The sequence below is a fragment of the Prionailurus viverrinus genome, chromosome D4 (genome assembly GCF_022837055.1).
Source record: "Prionailurus viverrinus isolate Anna chromosome D4, UM_Priviv_1.0, whole genome shotgun sequence".
Lineage (NCBI taxonomy): Eukaryota > Metazoa > Chordata > Mammalia > Carnivora > Felidae > Prionailurus > Prionailurus viverrinus.
This window is the reverse complement of record NC_062573.1, coordinates 15,105,570-15,128,411: the sequence shown is the minus strand read 5'-3', so window position 1 is coordinate 15,128,411 and position 22,842 is coordinate 15,105,570. Positions and strand designations below refer to the sequence as shown.

The window sequence follows — 22,842 nt, the reverse complement described above, 5'->3', positions numbered from 1 at the left end:
GTTTGCATTCCTACCAGCAATGCAAAAGAGATCCTCTCTGTCTGCATCTTTGCCAACATCTATTGTTCCCTGAGTTGTTGATATTAACCATTCTTTTTTTTTTTTTTTTAATGTTTATTTATTTTTGAGACAGAGAGAGACAGAGCATGAACGGGAGAGGGTCAGAGAGAGAGAGGGAGACACAGAATCTGAAACAGGCTCCAGGCTCTGAGCTGTCAGCCCAGAGCCCGACGCGGGGCTTGAACTCACGAACTGTGAGATCATGACCTGAGCCGAAGTCGGACGCTTAACCAACTGAGCCACCCAGGCACCCCTATATTAGCCATTCTGACGGGGGTGAGGTGGTATCTCATTGTGGTTGTGATTTGTATTTCCCTTATGATGAGCAATGTAGAGCATTTTTTCATGTCTTGGTTGGCCATCTGGATATCTTCTTTGGAGAAGTGTCTATTCATGTCTTTCGCTCATGTCTTCACTGGATTATTTGTTTTTTGGGTGTTGAGTTTGAGAAGTTCTTTATAGATTTTGGATATTAACCCTTTATCTGATATGTCATTTGCAAATACCTTCTCCCATTCTGTCGGTTGCCTTTTAGTTTTGCTGATTGTTTCCTTTGCTGTGCAGAAGCTTTTTATTTTGATGAGGTCCCAGTAGTTTGCTTTTGTTTTCCTTGCCTCTGGAGACGTGTTGAGTAAGAAGTTGCCATGGCCAAGGTCAAAGAGGTTTTTGCCTGCTTTCTCCTCGAGGATTTTGATGGCTTCCTGTCTTACATTTATGTCTTTCATCCATTTTGAGTTTATTTTTGTGTATGGTGTAAGAAAGTGGTCCAGGTTCATGTCGCTGTCCAGTTTTCCCATCACCACTTGCTAAAGAGACTGTCTTTATTCCATTGGATATTCTTCCCTGCTTTGTCAAAGATTAGTTGGCCATACGTTTGTGGGACCATTTCTGGGTTCTCTATTCTGTACCATTGATCTGAGTATCTGTTTTTGCACCGCCCTCTTTTTTTTTTAAGTAACCAAAATGTTGTTGCTCATTAAAGCTTACATATTTGTAGTCTACTGATTGTACCTTTCAAATATATTACTGATTTGTTTTTTGTCTCCTGAAGTTTTATTCTCTTGGGCAAAGTCATCATGCCATGTCTAAATAGTCCAGATGATCAAATTATGCAATTTATCACTTGGCAAATGTCTTTTGGGGCTACACTAAAGTTTTTGCTACAGTCTGCCACCACAGGCTTCTGGGGGACTTGTCATATCTTCTTTCTTTTAAAATTTTTTTTTTTACATTTATTTATTTTTGAGAAACAGTGAGACAAAGCGTGAGTGGGAAGGGGCAGAGAGAAAAGGAGACACAGAATCTGAAGCAGGCTCCAGGCTCTGAGCTGTCAGCACAGAGCCCGACACAGGGCTCGAACCCATGAACTGTGAGATCATGACCTGAGCTGAAGTCGTATGCTTAACCGACTGAGCCACCCAGGCGCCCCTATCTTCTTTCTTGACCTAGGTGATGATGACACAGTATATCCACTTATTGATAAGTTTTAAAAAATTATTGAAGTTTAGTTGACACAGAATATTACATTTGTTTCATAGTGATTCCACAGGTCTATATCTTATGCTGTGCATATCACAAGTGTAGCTACCATCTGTCACCATACAACATTACTACAATACCACTGACTGTATTTCCTGTGCCATACCTTTTATCCCCATGACTTACTCATTCCATAACTGAAAGCCTATGCCTCTTACTCCCCTTCACCCCTTTTTACACATCCCCCAACCCCTCTGGTAACTTTTTGAGCTATATACTTACGATCATTATTCATGCATGTTATCCATGAATAAAAAGCAAGGGCAAGGCAGTCGGAGTTGTTTGCCATGGGTGTAGGCAATAAAGAGGTGCACTCTCTAATGAATTTAAAACTAGTAAGAAACTAAAAGTTTATTTAAAAGTGTGTATCTTTGCTCCATTGGATCTTGAGGATTTCATCTTTAATATCTGTTTGGATTTTAACTTGTAAGAAGAGAAGGATTTTCTTGTTTATTTGTTTGGGTGTTTTTGTCTCTGGAATCATTATAGTGGAGGGTAATCTATATCCAGCAAATTTGGGATACTTTTATATTGCTTCTGTTGTACTATGGAGTATTTTTGTGCTGCCAATTATATTTCATTTAATAACCTTTGGTGAATTATATGGCTCGGTGTAATTTGAGTCGGGAAGTAGATGGAGAGTTCATTTTTAGCCTAGAGCACAGATTGGCCTTGGAATTAATTTAATTAATGAATTGTTTTCACCTGTTTCTGGGGGCAACTGCTAAACTGCCCACAAGTGATTCCAGGAGGAAAAATAAAGGAATAGAGGTTGGTTTTGGAGGACAGCTTCATGCTATGGCAATTGAACAGTCCTATGGACTGCACATCTACTGGCTCGTTATACGCTGAATGGTTACGGCCAATGGGTTACATGGATACAAGTTTAAAAACACTATAACATCCATTCCCCTGGCCTTATATTTCTAGGCAGGGGGGGCTTTCATGAGGCTTGTAGTCTGATCTCCATCTTTATCCAATGGGGGGGACCAGTCTGATGAAACTGGAAGAGGAACTAATTTTGTGTGGTTTAGACTCTTGTGAAAGTTCTTTCTGTCTGAGCAGGTTGTCCCCGGTTTTCACATGACCTGTACTTTTAGAGGCATTTCTAAGCCCTGATGGGAGGAGGCAAGTTCAATCCAGGGGTGAAGGAACTAAGTCAAATTTAGAAGCAAAGTTACTAGGAAGTTCACTTGGCTGTTAATTCAAGCTACAATCTCTAGTTCAGCTCTGCTGTTTACATGGTTGATGTTCTGATCTCCATGGTACTTACTCTAGTGTCTTTTCTCATTTGGTTTTAGAACTTGGAGCGGATGATAAAGGAGTGATTATTACTCCTAAAACTCCCAAAAGTTTGTTTAGGTCCCTTAAAAAAACCCAAAAAAACAAAAAACACTATTGTTTAGTAATGGTTTGGTTTTTTTCAACGTAATCTGAGAGTCAGCCTTTTACCTGGAGAGTATAAACCAACTGATGTGTAACTGATGTATTTGGATATTATTTCATCAGGTTGACTTAACACTTTGTCACCAAATATATTTAAAGTCATTTTGGTCAAACAGGTCTAATTGGTGGCAAGTCTCTTTTGCTAATTAATTAATTCTGTGTGGGGCCTTACACTGCCTAGGCTTTAAAGACATTTATATCAATAATGTTTTATAGGTGCTGTTCCGGAACTCAAAGAAGAGAAGCCACAGCCACCACCAAAACCACGTTCTGGAGCTGTGGAAGAAACATTTAGAATTGTTAAGGACTCTCTCACTGATGACATCGTTCAAGCCACTCAAGCAATCTATCAGTTTGAACTCTCAGGTAAAAATCATATCTAGTAATTTGGCACTTTTGTGAAACAAAGTAGGGTATGTCCCTTGGCAGAAAATCAGCCTCCAGTAGTAATCACCTTGATAGTTGGCTGTATCCAGAACCCTTAACCCTAGAATGTAGACATTCAAGAATAGCAGGGTGCCTGGGTGGCTCAGTTGGTTAAGCGTCTGACTTTGGCAAACCGTGAGTTCGAGCTCCGAGTCAGTCTCTGTGCTGCCACCTCAGAGCCTGGAGCCTGCTTCAGATTCTGTGTCTCCCTCTCTCTCTGCCCCTCCCCAACTGTACTCTTTCTCTCTCTCTCTCAAAAATAAATAAACATAAAATTTCGTTACCTATACTGTCAGTGTTAAATACATTTTTGGCATATGTAATTGAGAGAAAATCCTGTTTAGGAGGGCATGTGGATCATGACAGGCAGTATGATACAGTAATTTATCATTAGCTGTAGCACCTTACCATTTTTATCTTTGGAATTATTTAGGTCAGTCTACATGTAGTCAGTTTTTTCAAATTTCTCAGTAGTTTTCTTCTCAACATAGTATTAACACATTAATGATAGTTTTGAGAACTAGCTACTTTAGTCCCATTGAATGCAAACTTTGACATTATCAGTTCTTTTATCCTTTGCCTCCCCTGTTTCATCTCTTCTTCCTTTTTACCCTTTAGAACCCATGGTCCATTGCTTTAATCACTCTCTTGCCTGTATCCTAAATTTCCTGAACTTTTTGTGCTTATGTCACCATCTGTCAAAAGCCTAATCCTGGATGAGTCACGTTATGTGACTGTCCCACAGTTGCACCCAGGCTGCCAAGTCCTCCTGGAGAAATGGAAAAAACCCATCACACCACCCAGTGGATCTGTACCAGTAGAAATTCATCACTGGGGCACCTGGGTGGCTCAGTCAGTTAAGCATCTGACTCTTGATTTCAGCTCAGGTCATGATGTTACAGATCATGAGATCAAGCCCCCCCATCAGGCTCTGCACTGTCAGAGCTTGGATTCTCTCTTTCCCTGTCTCTGTGCCCCTCCCCTACACGTGTGGGCTCTCTGTCTCTCCCTCAAAATTAATAAACATATAAAAAAAAAAGTTCTTTAAAAAAAAAGTAAAGAAATTCATCATTGCCCTTCTTCAGCTGGGGTCTAAGCAGTGCCTGAGAATTCTCTTTCTGTAGTCAAGCTTACTGCCTCCTTTTTCACAGTAATTATTTTATTTTATTTTTATTTTATTTTTTTCTAACTTTTTTTAATATAATTTATTGTCAAGGTGGCTAATATACAGTGTATACAGTGTGCTGTTGGTGTTGGGGGTAGATTCCCGTGATTCATCACTAACATACAACACCCAGTGCTCATCCCAACAAGTGCCCTCCTCGGTGCCCATCACCCATTTTCCTCTCTCCCCTGCTCTGCTGCCATCAACCCTCAGTTCTCTTTATTTAAGAGTTTCTTATGGTTTGCTTCTCTCCCTCTCTGTTTGTAACTTTTTTTCCCTTCTCTTCCCCCGTGGTCTTCTCTTAAAGTTTCTCAAGTTCCACATAGGAGTGAAAACATGATATCTGTCTTTCTTTGGCTGACTTACTTCATTTAGCATAATACTCTCCAGTTCCATCCACGTTGCTGCAAATGGCATCACTTCATTCTTTCTCATTGCCAAGTAATATTCCATTGTATATGTAAACCACATCTTCTTTATCCATTGATAGATCCATTCAGTTGATAGATATTTAGGCTCTTTCCATAAGTTAGGCTATTTTGAAAGCACTACAGTAATTATTTTTAACCTTCTCAGTGTTCCACAAATCTCCCAGTTCTCCCTTCACCACATCCCTGCCAGTGTCAGCAGATAATCCCACCTCCTCTTTAACAGAGATAATAGAAACTTGCAGACAAATTGCTTCAGCTTCCTGCCATCTGATATCAAATCAGCCATTATGAGCATCATTCTTTCTTCCTTCCCAGTAGAACAGAGTTCATCTCTAGATTCATGCATCTCAAGCTTTTATGTTCATATTGATCACCTGGGATCATGTTAACATGCAGAATCTGATTTAGCCTGTCTCCAGCAGAGTCTGAATTCTGCATTTCTTTTCTTCTTTTTTTTAATGTTTATTTATGAGACAGAGAGAGCGTGCACAAATGGGGGAAAGGGAGAGAGAGAGGGAAACACAGAATCTGAAGCAGGCTCTGAGCTGTCAGCACAGAGCCTGACACGGGGCTCGAACCCATGGACCGCGAGATCATGACCTGAGCCGAAGTCGGATGCTTAACCACTGAGCCACATAGGCACCCCCACAGATCACACTTTGAGTAGCAAAGCTGTAGATCCCATGTCCTGTGGCCTCCTTAGGGACATTGTGCTGGTAATTATGCCCTCTCTCTGACCTGCTCATCCTACAGCCTACTCTCTGGTGGTATTTTAACATTCTCAAAGTCCATACCATCTTCAAATCAAAGCACAACCCCCAGCCCCACTTCTGCCTCCACCATTCTTCTCCCTTTTAAGAGCCAAACTTATTTCCATGTGCACTTCACTCTGCTCTGGTATATTTCTCCATTCCATTGAATTTGCTGTCACCAAAGTCCTCAGTGACTTCTATATCGTCAGTGGGCCTTTGTCATTCATTCTTATCTTGTCACCACTCTACAGCATCTGAAACTGTTGACCACTCTTTCCTTCTGGAAATACTCCCTTGACTTTGCTGATAGCCCCTCTCCTCGCTTCCTTCCTCTGTCTGTAATCATCGTTGTCAGTTACAGACTTGCCCTAGAAAACCTCAGTCACTCAAATGGCTTCAATGACCATAGGAAATGATTACTCAGGGGAGCCTGGGTGGCTCAGTCAGTTGGGCGTCTGACTTCGGCTCAGGTCATGATCTCACAGCTTGTGAGTTCGAGCCCCGCATCGGGCTCAGTGCTGGCAGCTTGGAGCCTGGAGCCTGCTTCGGACTCTGTGTCTCCCTCTCTCTCTCTGCCCCTCCCCCATACTCACTCTCTCTCTCTGTCTCTCTCTCTCTCTCTCAAAAAATAAACATTAAAAAAAAAGAGGAAATGATTATTTATGTATCTATATTTCTAGGCTAGTCAGACTTCATTTGACATTTTCCCTTGGCTGTCACAAAAACGCCTCAACAATCTGAAAATGCCTAAAACAGCACACCATTCCCAACACCTGCCTCAGACACTACCTATTCAATCTGTTTTTCTTCAGTAGTTGTCTCTCAGTAAAAAATACACCAGTTTTACCCAGTATCCTGAGCCAAAAATTAGCAAATCATTTTTATGCACTCTCCATACCTTTCCTCATCATATTCATTTACCCAGTCTTGTGTTTCTTATTTGAAATTCTCAAATAAGCCTACTTTCCCATATTCCCTTTGTCACAGTTCTGGTCCAGGCATACATCCTCAAGTTCCCAAACTACCCCAACACCATCCTAACTTGCCTTTTGCATCCTCTTCATCCCTCTCCGGTATATTCTCTGCACTGCTTTTAGGGTGATTTATTGAAAATACCAGCCTTATGTCATTCTCCTTCCGTAGCCTATCCCTTTAGGATGAAGTCAGTGAATCTTTTACATGGCTCACTGCCCCCCCCTGCATCTGGACCACTTCATGAGCTCATCTGATGCCACTCTTCATTCTCTTTCTGCCTTCAGTTACAGTATACGTTTTTCAGTTCCTTATCTAGCTAATTCTTACCTGACTCTTACTCATTTTAAAGTGTTTACTTATTTACTTTGAGAGAGAGAAAGCATAACCAGGTGGAGGGGTGGAGAGAGAGGGAGAGAGAGAATCCCAAGCAGGCTCCACACTCAGCATGGAGCCTGACACAGGGCTCGATCTCATGAACTGTGAGATCATGACCTGAGCTGGATACTTAACTGACTGAGCCACCTAGGCACCCACTTACCTGACTTTTAAATATCACCTTCCGCTGGTCTTGCCTGACTCCACATTAACCTTCCACTTCTTCTTGTGTAAGAACCATGTTACTGCAGAGTATTCAGAGCCTAACCTAGTGCCTGGCATGTGAGTACTTAATGGATATTTGCTGAATTTGATAGAGGCTTGAGGGTTTTAACCTGGAAAAGAGCATTTATTTTAACTGTAGCAGTTATTAAGTTTAAGAAGAACAGGGCTACTTTGGCATTTATTTCTACATCTTTATATTTTGTGTAGGTGAAGATGGTGGAATGTGGTTTCTTGATCTTAAAAGCAAAGGTGGAAACGTTGGATATGGAGAGCCCTCTCATCAGGCAGATGTGGTGATGAGTATGTCTACTGATGATTTTGTAAAAATGTTTTCAGGTGAGTTTTCAATTTTATGAATTTACTGAGTGTTTAAGGAGACTTTAGTTCCAACTTGATTCCTTTCCAAATAATCAAGACTTGTTTTTGTAGCTGCAGACCCTTAGCGACTATTGATGTTGAAGAGCACATAGTCTGCAGAAGGTGATTCTTACTGTTTGGTACCTACTCTTACGACTAACCTCTCCTGCCCCTTCTACTTCAGCCAACAAGTGGGAAGTAGAAGTCAGAATTTCCTTTTTTCATGGCTGAGAAGCCCAAAGATAATATTAGGAACAGAGACGTAATTCAAGAGGACTTGTAGGTGGGCTTTATTTGTACTAGTTGAACTAAGAAACCCTTTCCGAGAACACCTGGGACACCAAAGGTGCTGCACTCAGCTGCAGCCCATTTGTTGAGAGTAAGGTCATATTTCAATCTTGCCGTGACTGTAATAGGAAACAGTGGCCCTCTCCCATGGCCCCATGAGCCTGCTTTCTGTGGCATCCCTAACCAGGAGAATCTTCTTCGTAGTTTTCTACTCTGCTCGTGTACCTCTTAACTGTGCCAGAAAACTTTAAGGGTATTTTTTCAATTTTCTACTCTTAGAACGCTACTCCAAACAGTAATTATCACATGTATTTTTTAGAAACAACACTTTAAACCGTTACAACATTCTAATCAAAAAGATTCACTTAATGATCTATAAGTGTTATTCATTCTTTGCTCTGTTTTAATCTTCATAAATTGAAGATCACAGTGCATACTCCGTACCTTCTAGGTCTTGCTTTCCATCTCCAATCCAGGGTGCTAATGGCCTACATACTTTATGAGCCAACCTGTGTGTGTTACTAATGGTTGAGGTCCCTTCAACTTTTCCTTTTTTTTTTTTTTTTTACAGTAGTAGTAAATATCCATGGTACAAAAATCAGAAAATACACTTAAGAAAAAGCAAAATAAAAATACTTCTTTATCACACTACTAAGAAATGACCATCAGTCGATTTTGATTTAGAGTCATATATATTTCTGTGAGTGAGTATATAAATACTCACACATGGGTCCCCTGGGTGTTTCAGTTCGTTAAGCATCCAACTTCAGCTCAGGTCATGATGTCTCAGTTCGTGAGTTCAAGCCCTGCATCTGGCTCTGTGCTGACAGGTCAGAGCCTGGAGCATGCGTCACATTCTGTGTCTCTCTCTGCCTTCCCCCCGCTTTGCACTTGCTGTCTCTCACTCTCTCAAAAATAAATAAATAAACATTTTTTTAAAAATCGTGTTTTTCGGGGTGCCTGGGTGGCTCAGTCGGTTGAGCATCTGACTTTGGCTCAGGTCATGATCTCACAGCTCGTGAGTTAGAGCCCCGTGTTGGGTTCTGTGCTGACAGCTCGGAGCCTGGAGCCTGCTGCGGATTCTGCATCTCCCTCTCTCTCTGCCCCTAACCCACTTGCATTCTGTCTCTGTCTCTCTCAAAAATAAATAAACATTTAAAGAAAAATTGTGTTTTTCAAAAATAACATATGTGCTTATAAAAACAGGATTATAGCACTACTCCTGTTTGGTAATCTTTTTCACTAATATAACATCTTTCAGTGTTAATGAATAGTTATGTCTTTGGTCATTTTCTTTTATTTATTTTTATTTTTTTAAATATTTATTTTTGAGAGAGAGTACGAGTGGGGGAGGGGCAGACAGAGAGGGAGATACAGAATCTGAATCAGACTCCAGGCTCTGAGATGTCAGCACAGAGCCTGCCATGGAGCTCGAACTGACAAACCGTGAGATCATGACCTGAGCCGAAGTCGGACGCTTAACCGACTGAGCCACCCAGGCACCCCTCTCTTTAGTCATTTTCAATAGTGTTTTTAGTATTTTAGTATTCCAACAGCTATTTCCTTATAAAACTTAAAGTGCTTTGTACATACTAGATGATCAGTAAATGTTGGCAAATTTGCATCTTATAAATAAGTAATATTTTGAACTTAAAGATCATTTAAAAATTTACTATCGGGGCCCCTGGGTGGCTCAGTCAATTGGGTGTCCGACTTCGGCTCAGGTCATGATCTTGCAGTCCGTGAGTTCGAGCCCCGCATAGGGCTGTGGGCTGACAGCTCAGAGCCTGGAGCCTGTTTCGGATTCTGTGTCTCCCTCTCTCTCTGACCCTCCCCCATTCATGCTCTGTCTCTCTCTGTTTCAAAAATAAATAAATGTTAAAAAAAAATTAAAAAAAAATTTACTGTCGATTTCTAAATTTAAATAACAATAATTATATGCATTATATGCATTGTATCGTTACTATGAGATGAGCAATACTCTGAAAAATGCTTTGAGATAAAATATTTTCTCCATTTTATAAAAATGGAGACTGAGGCATTGATGAATTAAATAATAAACCCAAAGTCACAAAGTGAGGAAATGTTGAAGCCGAAATTTGAATCCAGGCTAACTCTTTACTCATGCTCTTTTAATCATCATGTTACTCTGCCTTCCAAAGGTGAAAGTCAGGCGGCGACTTTAATTTACATTTTATTTATGTATCATAAACCTGTAATAATGGGCTTTCCATTTATCTTTCTGTGAATGTGTCTTTGGATTGACTAGGAAAGATCAGTCAGATAAATAAGTTAAAAAAAAAAGTATTCTTACAAGGTTTCTTTTTATAGCAACAGTGAGTTTGCTTCTGCTTCTTATGTCCTTTCATTCCTACTCTATCCCATCTGCTTTCCTTTGGGCACAATTTAGACCTTATATCTTTGGTTTTGTAAGTTTGTTTGTTTGTTTGTTTGTTTGTTTATTTATTTAGTTGGTTGGGGGGGAACAACAGGGGAGGGGCAGAGAGAGACAGAGGATCCAAAGTGGGCTCTGTGTTGACAGCAGAGAGCTGGAGGAGGGGCTTGAACTTGTGAACTGTGAGATCATGACCTGAGCTGAAGTTGGATGCTTAACCCACTGAGCCACCCAGGTGCCCCAGCCCTTATATCTTAATATGGTTTCTCTTTTAAGAAACCATAGCCATTCCTGACCTAATTTATATAGCAGATACATTATAAATATAAAAACTTTAAGCAACTAGTGATTTTTAAGCAACTAATCAAAATCTCTCCTTTTGGCCAGTAGAGGCCACTGTATGGTAAAACATTATAATAGAAAGGAAATAAATTGTACAGGATTACCTGATTAATATATGGGAAGAGAGATTCTATATAGGATATTGTGCTTACTAGCAATTTTTTAAAAGTTATTTTTATAAACAGTATTATTGAAATATAATTTATATATCATTAAGTCCACCCAGTATGAGTGTAGTACGTAGTTTTTAGTAGATTCATAGAGCTGTACAACCATCATTAACAATCCAGTTTGAGAACATTTTCATCACCCCAGAAAATTCTCTCATGTCTCTTTGTAGTCAGTCCCCATTTTTACTCCCAGCTAGCCAACTACTGATTTGCTTTCTGTCTCTACAGATTTGCTGTTTCTAGATATTAAATGAAATCAAACAGTATATATAGCCTTTTGTATCTGGCTTATTTCACTTACCATAAGGCTTTTGAGATTCATCCATTCATGTCATAGTATTTATCAATAGTTCAGTTCCTTTTTATTGCTGAATAACATTCTGCTGTATGGCTGTACTACATATTATTTGTCTGCTCACCAGCTGGTGGACATTTGGGTTACTTCAAGTTTTTGCCTTTTGTGAATAATGCTGCTCCAAATATTGTCATACATGTATTTGGGTGGATATATATTTTCATTTCTCTTAGATAGATTCCTAAGAGTGAAACTGTTAAAGTTTCTGTATATAAAACTTTTTCAAAAACTACCAGACTGTTTGCTAAAGTAGCTGCACCAATTTTACATTCTCATTAGCAATGTGTGAAGGCTCCAGTTTCTCCAAATCCTCACCAATACTTATTAGTGGCTTTTTTTTCTTTTACAGCTTTATTGAGGTATACTTGACAAAGACTATTTAAGGTATAAAACAGCATGATTTTTTATATATACATACACACACACACATTGTTAAGTTACTATAATCAAGCTAATTAACACATTGATCATCTTACATGGTTAACTTCCTTGTGTGTGTAGTGAGAACACTTAAGATCTACCCTTAGTGGGGTGCCAGGGTGGCTTAGTTGGTTAAGCATCCAACTCTTTTTTTCTTTTTTTTTTAATATGAAATTTCTTGTCAGATTGGTTTCCATACAACACCCAGTGCTCATCCCAACAGGTAAGCATCCAACCCTTGATCTTAGCTCAGGTCTTGATCTCAGGGTCGTGAGTTTAAGCCCTGCATTGGGCTCACACTGGGTGTGAAGACTACTTAAAAAAAAATAAAAAAGATCTACTCTTAGATCTACTCTTAGCAAATTTCACATATACAATGCAGTTTTATTAACTGTAGTCATCATGCTATACATTAGATCCCCAGGAATTATTCATCTTGTAACTGAAAGTTTGTACTCTTTGACCAACATCTCCCTATTTCTCTTACTCCCAACCCCTGCCAACCACCATTTTATTCTCTGCTTCTGAGTTCCACATATAAGTGAGATCCATATTTGTCTTTCCATGTTTAGGTTTATCTGTGTTGTTACACATGGCCCTGTCTTTGATACTATAGCCATTCTAGTAAGTGTGTGGTGGTACATCTTTGTGACTTTAATTTGTATTTTCTTAATGTTGAGCATCTTTCCATCTGCTTAATGGATATATACATTTGATGAACTTTTGCAGGGGCGCCTGGGTGGCTCAGTCGGTTAAGTGTCCGACTTCGGCTCAGGTCATGATTTCACGGTCCGTGAGTTTGAGCCCCACGTCGGGCTCTGTGCTGACAGCTCAGAGCCTGGAGCCTGCTTCAGATTCTGTGTCTCCCTCTCTCTGACCCTCCCCCATTCATGCTCTGTCTCTCTCTGTCTCAAAATAAATAAACATTAAAAAAAAATTAAAAAACAAAACTTTTGCTCGTCTTTGAATTGACTTATCATTTTATTGTTAGGTTGTTAAAATTTTTTTATAAATTCTAGATGCATGTGATTTGCCAATATTTTCTCTCAGTCTGAGTTTTCTTTTCATTTTCTTAATGGTGTCTTTTGAATTACAAAAGTTTGTTAGTTTTGATAAAGTCTAATCCATCATTTCTTTCTTTTACAGTTCATGCTTTTTTTTCAAAGTATTTCATTCTTCTTTATGCTGTTGTGAATGGAATTATTGTCTTTAATTTTATTTTTGAATGATCTGTTCCTACTATACATAAATATAATTAATTTTGTGTATTAATTTTATATCCTGTGAAAAACCAGTGCAGCCATTTAGCCCTGGAATTTTTTGTGGGAAAATTTTAAATTATTAATTCAATTTATTGTTATATATAACAATAGCTTTTATTTTTTAAAGCTTTATTGAGGAATAATGCACATACTGTACAATTCATCCATTTAAAGTGTACAGTTAAATAGTTTTTAGCATAGTCACAGATATTTGCAACCATCACCACAGTTACTTTCAGAACATTTTCATCACCTCAAAAAGAAACCCCATACCCATTAGCTGTTAACCCCATATCCCCATCTACCTACCTTCACTCCTAAGCAACCACTAATCTACTTTTTGTCTCTATAGATTTCTAATCCGAACTTTCATATGAACAGAATAGTATAATGTTGATTTGCTTGTGACTGGCTTCTTTCAGCATGTTTTTCCTTTTAGCATGTGTTTGAGTTTAATTTAAAAAGAATTTTTTTTAATGTTTATTTATTTTTGAGAGAGACAGAGTGCAAGTCAGGGAGGGGCAGAGAGAGAGGGAGACACAGAATCCGAAACAGACTCCAGGCTCCAAGCTGTCGGCACAGAGCCCGACACAGGGCTCGAACTCACGAACCGTGAGATCATGACCTGAGCTGAAGTTGGATGCTTAACCGACTGAGCCACACAGGTGCCCCTCAAATTTCATTCTTGATGTAGCGCGTATCAGTACTTTCTCTTTTCTTTAGTGGAGATGAAATTCATTTGACATACAGTTAACCATTTTAAAGTGTACAGTTCAGTGGCATTTAATTTAGTGAATACACAATGCTGTGCAACCATCATTTCCCTTCAGTTTCAAAGCTTATTCATCACCCCAGAAGAACACTCCATACCATTTTTTTTGTTTGTTTTATTTATTTTTATTTATTTTTTATTTTTTATTTTTTTTTCAATATATGAAATTTATTGTCAAATTGGTTTCCATACAACACCCAGTGCACTCCATACCATTTAAGTAACACTTTTCATTCCAGCCTTCTCCATCTCCTAGCAACCACTAATAATGCTTTCTCTCTTGCTCTCTATGGATTTGCCTATTCTGGATAGTTCACATAAATGGGATCACGCAACAGGTAACCTTTGTGTGTAGCTTCTTTTACTTAGCATAATGTTTTCAAGGTTCATCTAAGTTGTAGCTTATATCAATACTTCATTGCTTTTTATGACTGAATAGTATTCCATCATAGAGATACGCCATAACTAGTTTATCCTTTCACTGTTAACAGACGTTTGGGTTGTTTCTACTGTTTGGCTGTTGTGAGTAATGCTGCTATAAACATATGTGTCCAAGTGTCTGAGTGGACTCACGTTTTCATTTCTCTTGTATTGCTGGGTCATGTGGTAATTCTATGTTTAACTCTCTGAAGAACTGCCAAACTGTTTTCCACAGCAGCCGTACGATTTACATTCCTACTAGCAGTGTTATGAAGGCTTCTGTTTCTTTGCATTCTTGCCCTTACCAGCACTTGTTGTTTTTGTTTTTGTTTTAATAGCCATCCTGGTGGGTGTGAAGTGATACCACGTTGTGGTTTTGATTTGCAGTTTCCTAATGACTAATGATGTTCAGCATTTTTTCATGTGCTTATTGGTTATATGTTCATCTTCCTTGAAGAAATGTCTCTTCAGGTCCTTTGCACATTTTAATTGGGTGTCTTTTTTTTTTTAGTTGGTTTTTATTATTATTTTTTTCCATCCTAGAGAGAGAGAGAACACAAGTGGGGGAGAGGGGTAGGGGGAGAGAGAAAGAGAACCTTAAACGGGCTCCATGCTCAGCACAGAGCCTGATGTGGGACTCGATCCCATGACCCAGGGATCATGACCTGGGCCGAAATCAAGAGTCAGACATTCAACCCACTGAGCCACCCAGGCACCCCCCCCTTTTTTTTTTTTTTTTTTTTTTTTTACAGCGTTTTAAGGATTCTTTATATATTCCAGGGGTACCTGGGTGGCTCATTCGGTTCAGCATCTGACTCTTGATTTTGGCTCAGGTCATAATCTCGTGGTTTGTGAGTTTGAGCCCTCATCAGGCTCTGCACTGACAGCATGGAGTCTGCTTGGGATTCTCTGTCTCTTTCTCTCTCTCTCTTCCCCCTGCTCAAGTGCTCTTTCTCTCTGTCTCTCTCTCTGTCTCTCAAAACAAACAAACATTAAAAAAAAAGCAACAACAAAAAAAGACTTTCTCTATTTAACATAAGTATTCTCTATACATTCCAGGTATAAAGAAGATATTGTTTTTGAAATACATTATTTGCAGATATGTTCTCCCAATTTTGGGGAGTTATCTTTTCACTTTTTTTTTTAATGTTTATTTATTTTTGAGAGAGAGAGAGTATGAGCAGAGGATGGGCAGAGAGGGGGAGACAGAGAATCCCAAGCAGGCTCCATGCTGTCAGCACAGAGCCCAACACAGGGCCCAAACATAAAAACTGTGAGATCATGACTTGAGCTGAAACCATGCGTTAGTCACTTAAATGCCTGAGGCCTGAGCCACGCAAGCATCCCTGAGGGTTTTTAGATTTAGCTCTCATATTTAAGCCTCCAATCCATTTTTTTAAATGTTTTATTCATTTGAGAGAGAGAGACAGAACGCGAGCGGGGTAGGGGCAGAGAAACAGGGAGACACAGAATCTGAAGCAGGCTCCAGCTGTCAGGACTGAGCCTGAGGCGGGGCTTGAATTCACAGACCATGATATTGTGACCTGAGCCAAAGTAGGACGCTTAACCGACTGAGCCATGTAGGCTCCCCAAGGCCTCCAATCCATTTTGAATTAATATTTATGTATGGTGTGAAGTAGGAGCCCAACTTCATTTGCTTACATGTGGATATCCAGTTTTCCCGGCACCATTTGTTAAATGGACTATTCTTTTCCCATTGAATGGTCTTGGCAACCTTGTTAAAGATTAGTTGACCATAGATGTATGGGTAAAATTAATACAGAATTACCATATGGGGTGCCTGGGTGGCTCAGTTGGTAGAGCGTCCGACTTCAGTTCAGGTCATGATCTCACGGTTTGTGAGTTCCAGCCCCACGTTGCACTCTGTGCTGACAGCTCAGAACCTGGAGCCTGCTTCGGATTCTGTGTCTTCCTCTCTCTCTGTCCCTCCTCTCAAAACTCACGCTCTGTCTGTCTCTCTCTCTCTCAAAAATAAATAAACATTAAAAAAAACCCTAAGAATTACCATATGACCCAGCATTTCCACGCCTATATTCAAAAGAAAGTAGACTCTCAAATACGTGTATACTCATGTTCATATCAGCTCTATTCACAGTAGCCAAAAGTTGGAAACTACCCAGATGTCCATTAACAGATGAATGGATAAACAAATATTATTCAGCCATAAAAAGAAATGAAGTACTGATTCATTGTAGAATGTGGATGAACCTTGAAAACTTAAATAAGTGAAAGAAGCCAGACACAAAAGATCACATATTACATGAATCCTTTTATATAATACACTGGAATAGGTAAATCCATGGAGACAGAAAGCTGATTGGTGGTTGCCAGGGCCTAGAAGGAAGGGGAACTGTGAATACATAATGGATGTAGGTTTCCTTTTGGGGTGATAGAAATGTTCTGGGACTAGATAGAGGTGGTGGTTGTACAACACTGTGACTGTACTTAAATGCTGAATTGTTCACTTTATTTTTTTCTTTTTTTAATTTAAATTTCTGTTAAACATACAGTGCAATATTGGTTTCAGGAATAGAATTCAGTGATTCATCACTTACATAAAACACCCAGTGTTTGTCACAAGTGCCCTGCTTAGTACCCATCACCCATCTAGCCCATCTCCCACCCACCTCCCTTGAATTGTTCACTTTAAAAGGATTAATTTTGGGGTGCTTAGATGGCTCAGTTGGTTACGTGGCTGACTTCAGCTCAGATCATTATCTCGCTGTCCAGGAGTTTGAGCCCCTCAATGGGCTCTGTGCTGACAGCTTGGAGCCTGGAGCCGACTTCTGATTCTGTGTCCCACTCTCTCTTTGCCTCTCCCCCACTCACACTCTGTCTCTCTCTCTCTCAAAAATAAATAAACATTAAAAATTTTTTAAAAATAATAAAAGGGTTAATTTTATATCCTCTGAATTTCACCTCAGTTTTTAAAAGTATATATTTTTATTTTTTTAATTAAAAAATGTTTAATTTAAAAAAAAATTAACATGGGGCTTGAACTCATGACCCCAAGATCGAAAAGTTGCATGCTCCACCAACTGAGACAGGTGCCCCAAAGTGTATGTGTATTTTTTTTTTTGAGAGAGAGAGAGACCATGTGAGAGTGGGGGAGAGGCAGAGAGAGAGGGAAAGAGAGGATCTGAAGCAGACTTTTTGCTGACAGCAGCAAGCCTGACATGGGGCTTGCCCAGGAACCTCGAGATCATGACCTGAGCTGAAGTTAGATGCTTAACCGACTAAGCCACCCAGGCGCCTCCAAAGTATTTATTTTCAAAAAGTTTTCTTTGGCCTTTCCCCCTTTTTCTCCACAGAGGTGATCTCCTTCAGGTATTTTTGGTATTTCTTTCATTATCTAACTCCACATTTTTCAATGCGATCACATTTCTCAATGTTAGATGTATACTTAATGCTGTTTTGTTTAGATTCAGTAAAGACTGGCAGGTGGGATTTAAGTTCTCTTTCAGCACCTTGATTTTGCTTTACCTCCCCCTCTCCCATCCTCCCAATTAATTATATCACCATATTTGCTTAAGTCAATACTCTGTGTTTGTTGAAATAATTATGATTCTGATGTAGCTTCCTGCTGAGTCAAATAGTATACTATTATTATGTTTCCTCTCAGAACTTTTCTTTTTCCTGGACATAATAATTGCCCTATTTTTCCCCATTAGAATAGGTGTAAAGAAACTGAGCAAAATCTTCCTATGCTCTCTTCCCACAACCTTTTGATACACTTTTCCACTGTGCCAGTTGTGTCGGATTACCTGTCAGTCTACTTTTTTCCTGGAGCCCTTTGTCTTGTTATAATAGACAGATAGGCTCATTAAGCCTGCCACGCAGCTGTGATCCTAGAAATTTTTAACTCTCTCCAGCACTGAACCTCTTTTTTCCCGTGTCTCATGTTTTTTCTTGGCTTACATCCTCTTTTGGTGGCTGGCACACATTCTCCAGTAGCTTCACGAGAAAGGATACAGAAGAGGTAGTATTTTGTGAGTGTCTAAAACTACTTATATCCCACCAACACATTGTTTGGGTGGGTAGAGATTTCTGGGTTGAAATTCATTTTTCTTCAGAATTGTGAAGCCATCGCTCCATCTTCTAAGATTACCATTGAGAATTTGGTACTATTGTTGTTCTTAATCTTTTGCGTCTACCCCCTCTTCTTTCTAAAAGCTTTGGAATCAGAATGCTCTCTTTCTCTGTAGTGGTTTGAAATTTCACAATGATGCAGGGTCGTGTGGTCTTTTTTCTTTTTCTTTCTTTTTTTTTTTATTTTTTATTTTTTCTTTTCCTGGGTATTTGGTGGGCCCCTGGGAATGTGTCTTATATCTTTGATCTCTCAGTTCTCACTTTCTGGAGAAAACGTTTGATCTTTCATCATCTCTTTCTTCGGTTGCACATCTCTTTGTATAACCTTTTTATTTTGGGGGAAATTGATTCACCTTCCTATTTTGAACTATTTTCTTTTTTTATATAGTAAGGAGAAACTTAATTTGGAAAGACTGTTTTTGGGGGTGGTGCATGGAGAGAGACTTTTGCAATGGGAGGGGGATGGTTGCAATAGAGAGTTGACTTCTGTGACCAGAGATCTGCAAGTGCCTCTTTCCTATTGTATTTTAGTATTATCTGTCAACTTTTTAATTTCCAGGCATTCACCTTTGTTGTCATTGTTTTTTTTTTTTAAATTTCATTAATTTTTTTTTTCTTTTCAAATTTTAATTTAAATTCTAGTTAGTTAACATACAGTGCAGTATTGGTTTCAGGAGTAGAATTCAGGAGTGATTCGTCACTCACATACAACACCCAGTGCTCATCCAACAAGTGCCCTTCTTAATGCCCATCACCAGTTTACCCCATCCCCTCCCCACCTCCCTCCATCAACATCAGTTTGTTCTCTATCATTAAGAGTCTCTTATGGTTTGTTTCCCTCTCTTTTATTTTCCCCCTTCTCATATGTTCACCTGTTTTGCTTCTTAAATTCCAGTCATTGTTTCTTCTCTTACCGTTCCCTTCCTACTCACTCAATCCCATTTTGTTCGCCTTCTGCTGCTGCTTCTCTCCCTTCCTTCTCATTTTCCTCCCCTACCCCTTTAAGTTGCTTCCTCTTTTTTTCCCTCTTTCCTGTGCTTTGTTCTTCCCCCTTTCTCTAGCATTCTGTTCTTAATACATTGTTGTTATGTTTTCTCTTAACAATAAGGACATGAATTATGGAATTTTTTATTTTTCATTTACTTTGTTTGAGTTTTCTTCAGTGCCTCACTTTGTTTCCTCCAGATGGCTTTTACCTGTGTGTTTTGTTGTCTCCACTTGATGTCCATTCTTTTTTATTTAATTGTTTTTAATGTTTATTTATTTTTGAGAGAGAGATTAGACAGTGTGAGCTGGGGAGGGTCAGAGAGAGGGAGACACAGAATCCGAAGCAGGCTCCAGGCTCTGAGCTGTCAGCACAGAGCCTGATGCGGGGCTTGAACTCACAAGCCACGAGATCATGACCTGAGTTGAAGTCGAATGCTCAACCAACTGAGCCACCCAGGCGCCCTTTTAATTTTTTTTTAATGATGTCTATTCATCTTTGTAGGCAAGTCTCCATAAAGCTGGTTGGAAGCTGCGTATGTGTGAGTAGGGCTTGAGGACTAGTAGGTTCCACTGGAGGGTGACAGAACAGGGAGCCAATTTTTTAGCTGAAGGGCACCTAGATGTCAGTGATTGTAGGTTTCCAGAGAGCTGTTCTGTTCGTTCGTTTATTTATTTATTTATTTATTTTTTAATTTTTTTTTTCAACGTTTATTTATTTTTGGGACAGAGAGAGACAGAGCATGGACGGGGGAGGGGCAGAGAGAGAGGGAGACACAGAATCGGAAACAGGCTCCAGGCTCTGAGCCATCAGCCCAGAGCCTGACGCGGGGCTCGAACTCACGGACCGCGAGATCGTGACCTGGCCGAAGTCGGACGCTTAACCGACTGCGCCACCCTGGCGCCCCTATTTATTTTTTTTAACGTTGTTTTGTTTTGTTTTGTTTTGTTTTTGAGACAGGGAGAGACAGAGCATGAACAGGGGAGGGTCAGAGAGAGGGAGACACAAAATCTGAAAGAGGCTCCAGGCTCTGAGCTGTCAGCACAGAGCCCAACGCGGGGCTCGAACTCACGGACCGCGAGATCATAACCTGAGCCGAAGTCGGCCGCTTAACCGACTGAGCCACCCAGGCACCCCTGTTCTGTTCCTTTAAAGAACAAAGATCGGGGCACCTCAGTGGCTTAGTCGTTTAAGCGTCTGACTTCAGGCTCAAGTCATGATCTCACAGTTTGTGAGTTCGAGCCGCACTTTGGGCTCTCTGCTGTCAGCACAGAGCCTGCTTCGGATCCTCTGTCCCCCTCCCTTTTCCCTTCCCCTGCTTGGGCTCTCTCTCTCAAAAATAAATAAACATTAAAAAAAACCCAGATTTTCCAGTATCCTCAATGTAAATAAAAATTACCCTTTATTTATTTATTTGTAAATGTTGGTATTTTAACATCACATTTCCATAGAAGGTTGCACAGCTCAGTTTATTCATTAAAGAATTAGACTTGATTCTTTCTATCCCTAAGCAATCTATAATATTGTGTTACAACCCCTACATAGAATAATTTAAAGGTGTTTTGGTATGCCGGTGGCTCTGTCAGTCGAGCATCTGACTCTTGATTTTGGCCAAAATCATGAGTCCCAGGGTTGTGGGATCTAGTGCCACATCAGGCTCTGCACTGAGCATGGAGCCTGCTTAAGATTCTCTCTCTCCCTCTCTCTCTCTCTCTCTCCCTCTCTCCCCCTCTCCCCCCCTCTCCTTCTCTCCCCGTCTCCCTCTCTCCCCCTCTCCCCCTCTCCCCCTCTCCCCCTCTCCCCGTGTCTCCCTGTCTCCCCTCTCCCTCTCTCCCCCTATCTCCTCCTCTCCCTCTCCCCCTGCCCTCCCTTCCTCCCTCTGACCCTCTTCCCAGCTTGTGCGTCCATGCTCTCTCTAAAATAAATATATGTTTTCTAATTTTTAAAAAGAATTTAAAGGTATTTAATATCTCAATATATATAAATACATCAACCCACACAAAGATCCTGTCTGTGTGTGGCCCAGTAGAAGTTTACTAATGTACCAGACATATATTGTGCCTGCTGGAGATGTGATCTATATATAAATTGGCATGCTATAGGTCAGAAAACTAAAAATGAGAATCAGAAACACCTGGCTTTGAATTGCAATACCATTATATACACGCTATGTGACATCGGGGAAGTCAAAATCCTCTCAGAGCCTCAGTTTCCTCATTAACTCCACTATGTGCCAGACCCTGTACTAACACTGGAATAAGAGTAGCAAATAAAAAGTTCACTCCCTCTGTGGAGCTTCAGTTTATTTTATGTTGTTATTAACTACAATTCCATTTTAATACTCAGGTTTTACATCCTGGCATTTCTGTGGTTAAAATATTGCTAACACTTTTGTTGTCCCTACCCTATATTTTTAATGATAATTTCTTAAGAATATCATACGTATTGGGGCGCCTGGGTGGCGCAGTCGGTTAAGCGTCCGACTTCGGCCAGGTCACGATCTCGCGGTCCGTGAGTTCGAGCCCCGCGTCGGGCTCTGGGCTGATGGCTCGGAGCCTGGAGCCTGTTTCCGATTCTGTGTCTCCCTCTCTCTCTGCCCCTCTCCCGTTCATGCTCTGTTTCTCTCTGTCCCAAAAATAAATAAACGTTGAAAAAAAAAAAAAAAAAAGAATATCATACGTATTTACAACATTTGATTTTTTTTTAATATAAACCTGAAATGCTAAAGTTTAATGAACTAGTAGATTGGAAAATCAACTAAAGTAGGTAGATTTGTTTACTATAATTCATCTGAGGGCGATGTACCTTTAATGTACTGTAACTTGTATATAAATATTGCATCTTCAGCTTTTTGATATAATCTTTTGCTGATTGTTGTTTTTACATTATCTCTCATACTATAATATATTTTTAACATCTAAGCCTAGGAATTGGGATTCCCAAGGTACTGATAAAAAAAATTATGGAATAGAAATTTGTGTGCTTCCGAGATTTATAGAACTCAAGGAGATTCTTTTTATAATGTGTGTTCTTGAAGTGGTATATCCCTAAGGGCACTAATGGATGCTTTTCCTTCTCTCGTTTTCTCATTTTAGGGAAACTAAAACCAACAATGGCATTCATGTCAGGGAAATTGAAGATTAAAGGAAACATGGCCCTAGCAATCAAATTGGAGAAGTTAATGAATCAGATGAATGCCAGGCTGTGAAGGAAAAGGGAAAAAAATTGTTGACTGCCAAGCTTAAAAAGTAAAAGGGCTCAACAGTTAAAAATCTGTCTGTTTTCTTCTCTGTCATGTTATAAGGATATGCATGTTGTTCTGGAAAAAATAGAATTTCTGTATCTATAAGACTTGAAATTGTAATTAAAACAGCTAGCTAACATAAGTTTCATTACATGGAATTCTAAGACAGTCTGCCTTTTGTATTTAGTGAGTTTTGCCCTCTGAGCTCTATATTTCATTCACTATTTTCTAGGAAAGTTATTATGAGCGACTAATCAGGTCCCAGCAGTAAAATTAGCTCTTTTCAACACTTTTTCCCTTATAAAAGGAGACTAATCTCTTTTAAACT

At 39.7% G+C, this 22,842-nt stretch overlaps 1 protein-coding gene across 2 annotated transcripts in view; it reads left to right on the top strand.

Moving 5' to 3' along the window:
• Positions 1–22,487, top strand: part of HSDL2 (hydroxysteroid dehydrogenase like 2) — a 68,958-nt gene extending 46,471 nt beyond the window's left edge. For both annotated transcript variants that reach the window (XM_047830819.1, XM_047830818.1), the window contains exons 9-11: positions 3,262–3,411; positions 7,602–7,730; positions 22,366–22,487. In XM_047830819.1, the coding sequence (XP_047686775.1) occupies positions 3,262–3,411; positions 7,602–7,730; positions 22,366–22,478 (392 nt within the window). In that variant the 3' untranslated portion in view covers positions 22,479–22,487. The remainder of the gene's footprint in view (positions 1–3,261; positions 3,412–7,601; positions 7,731–22,365) is intronic.
• Positions 22,488–22,842: the final 355 nt, after the last annotated feature.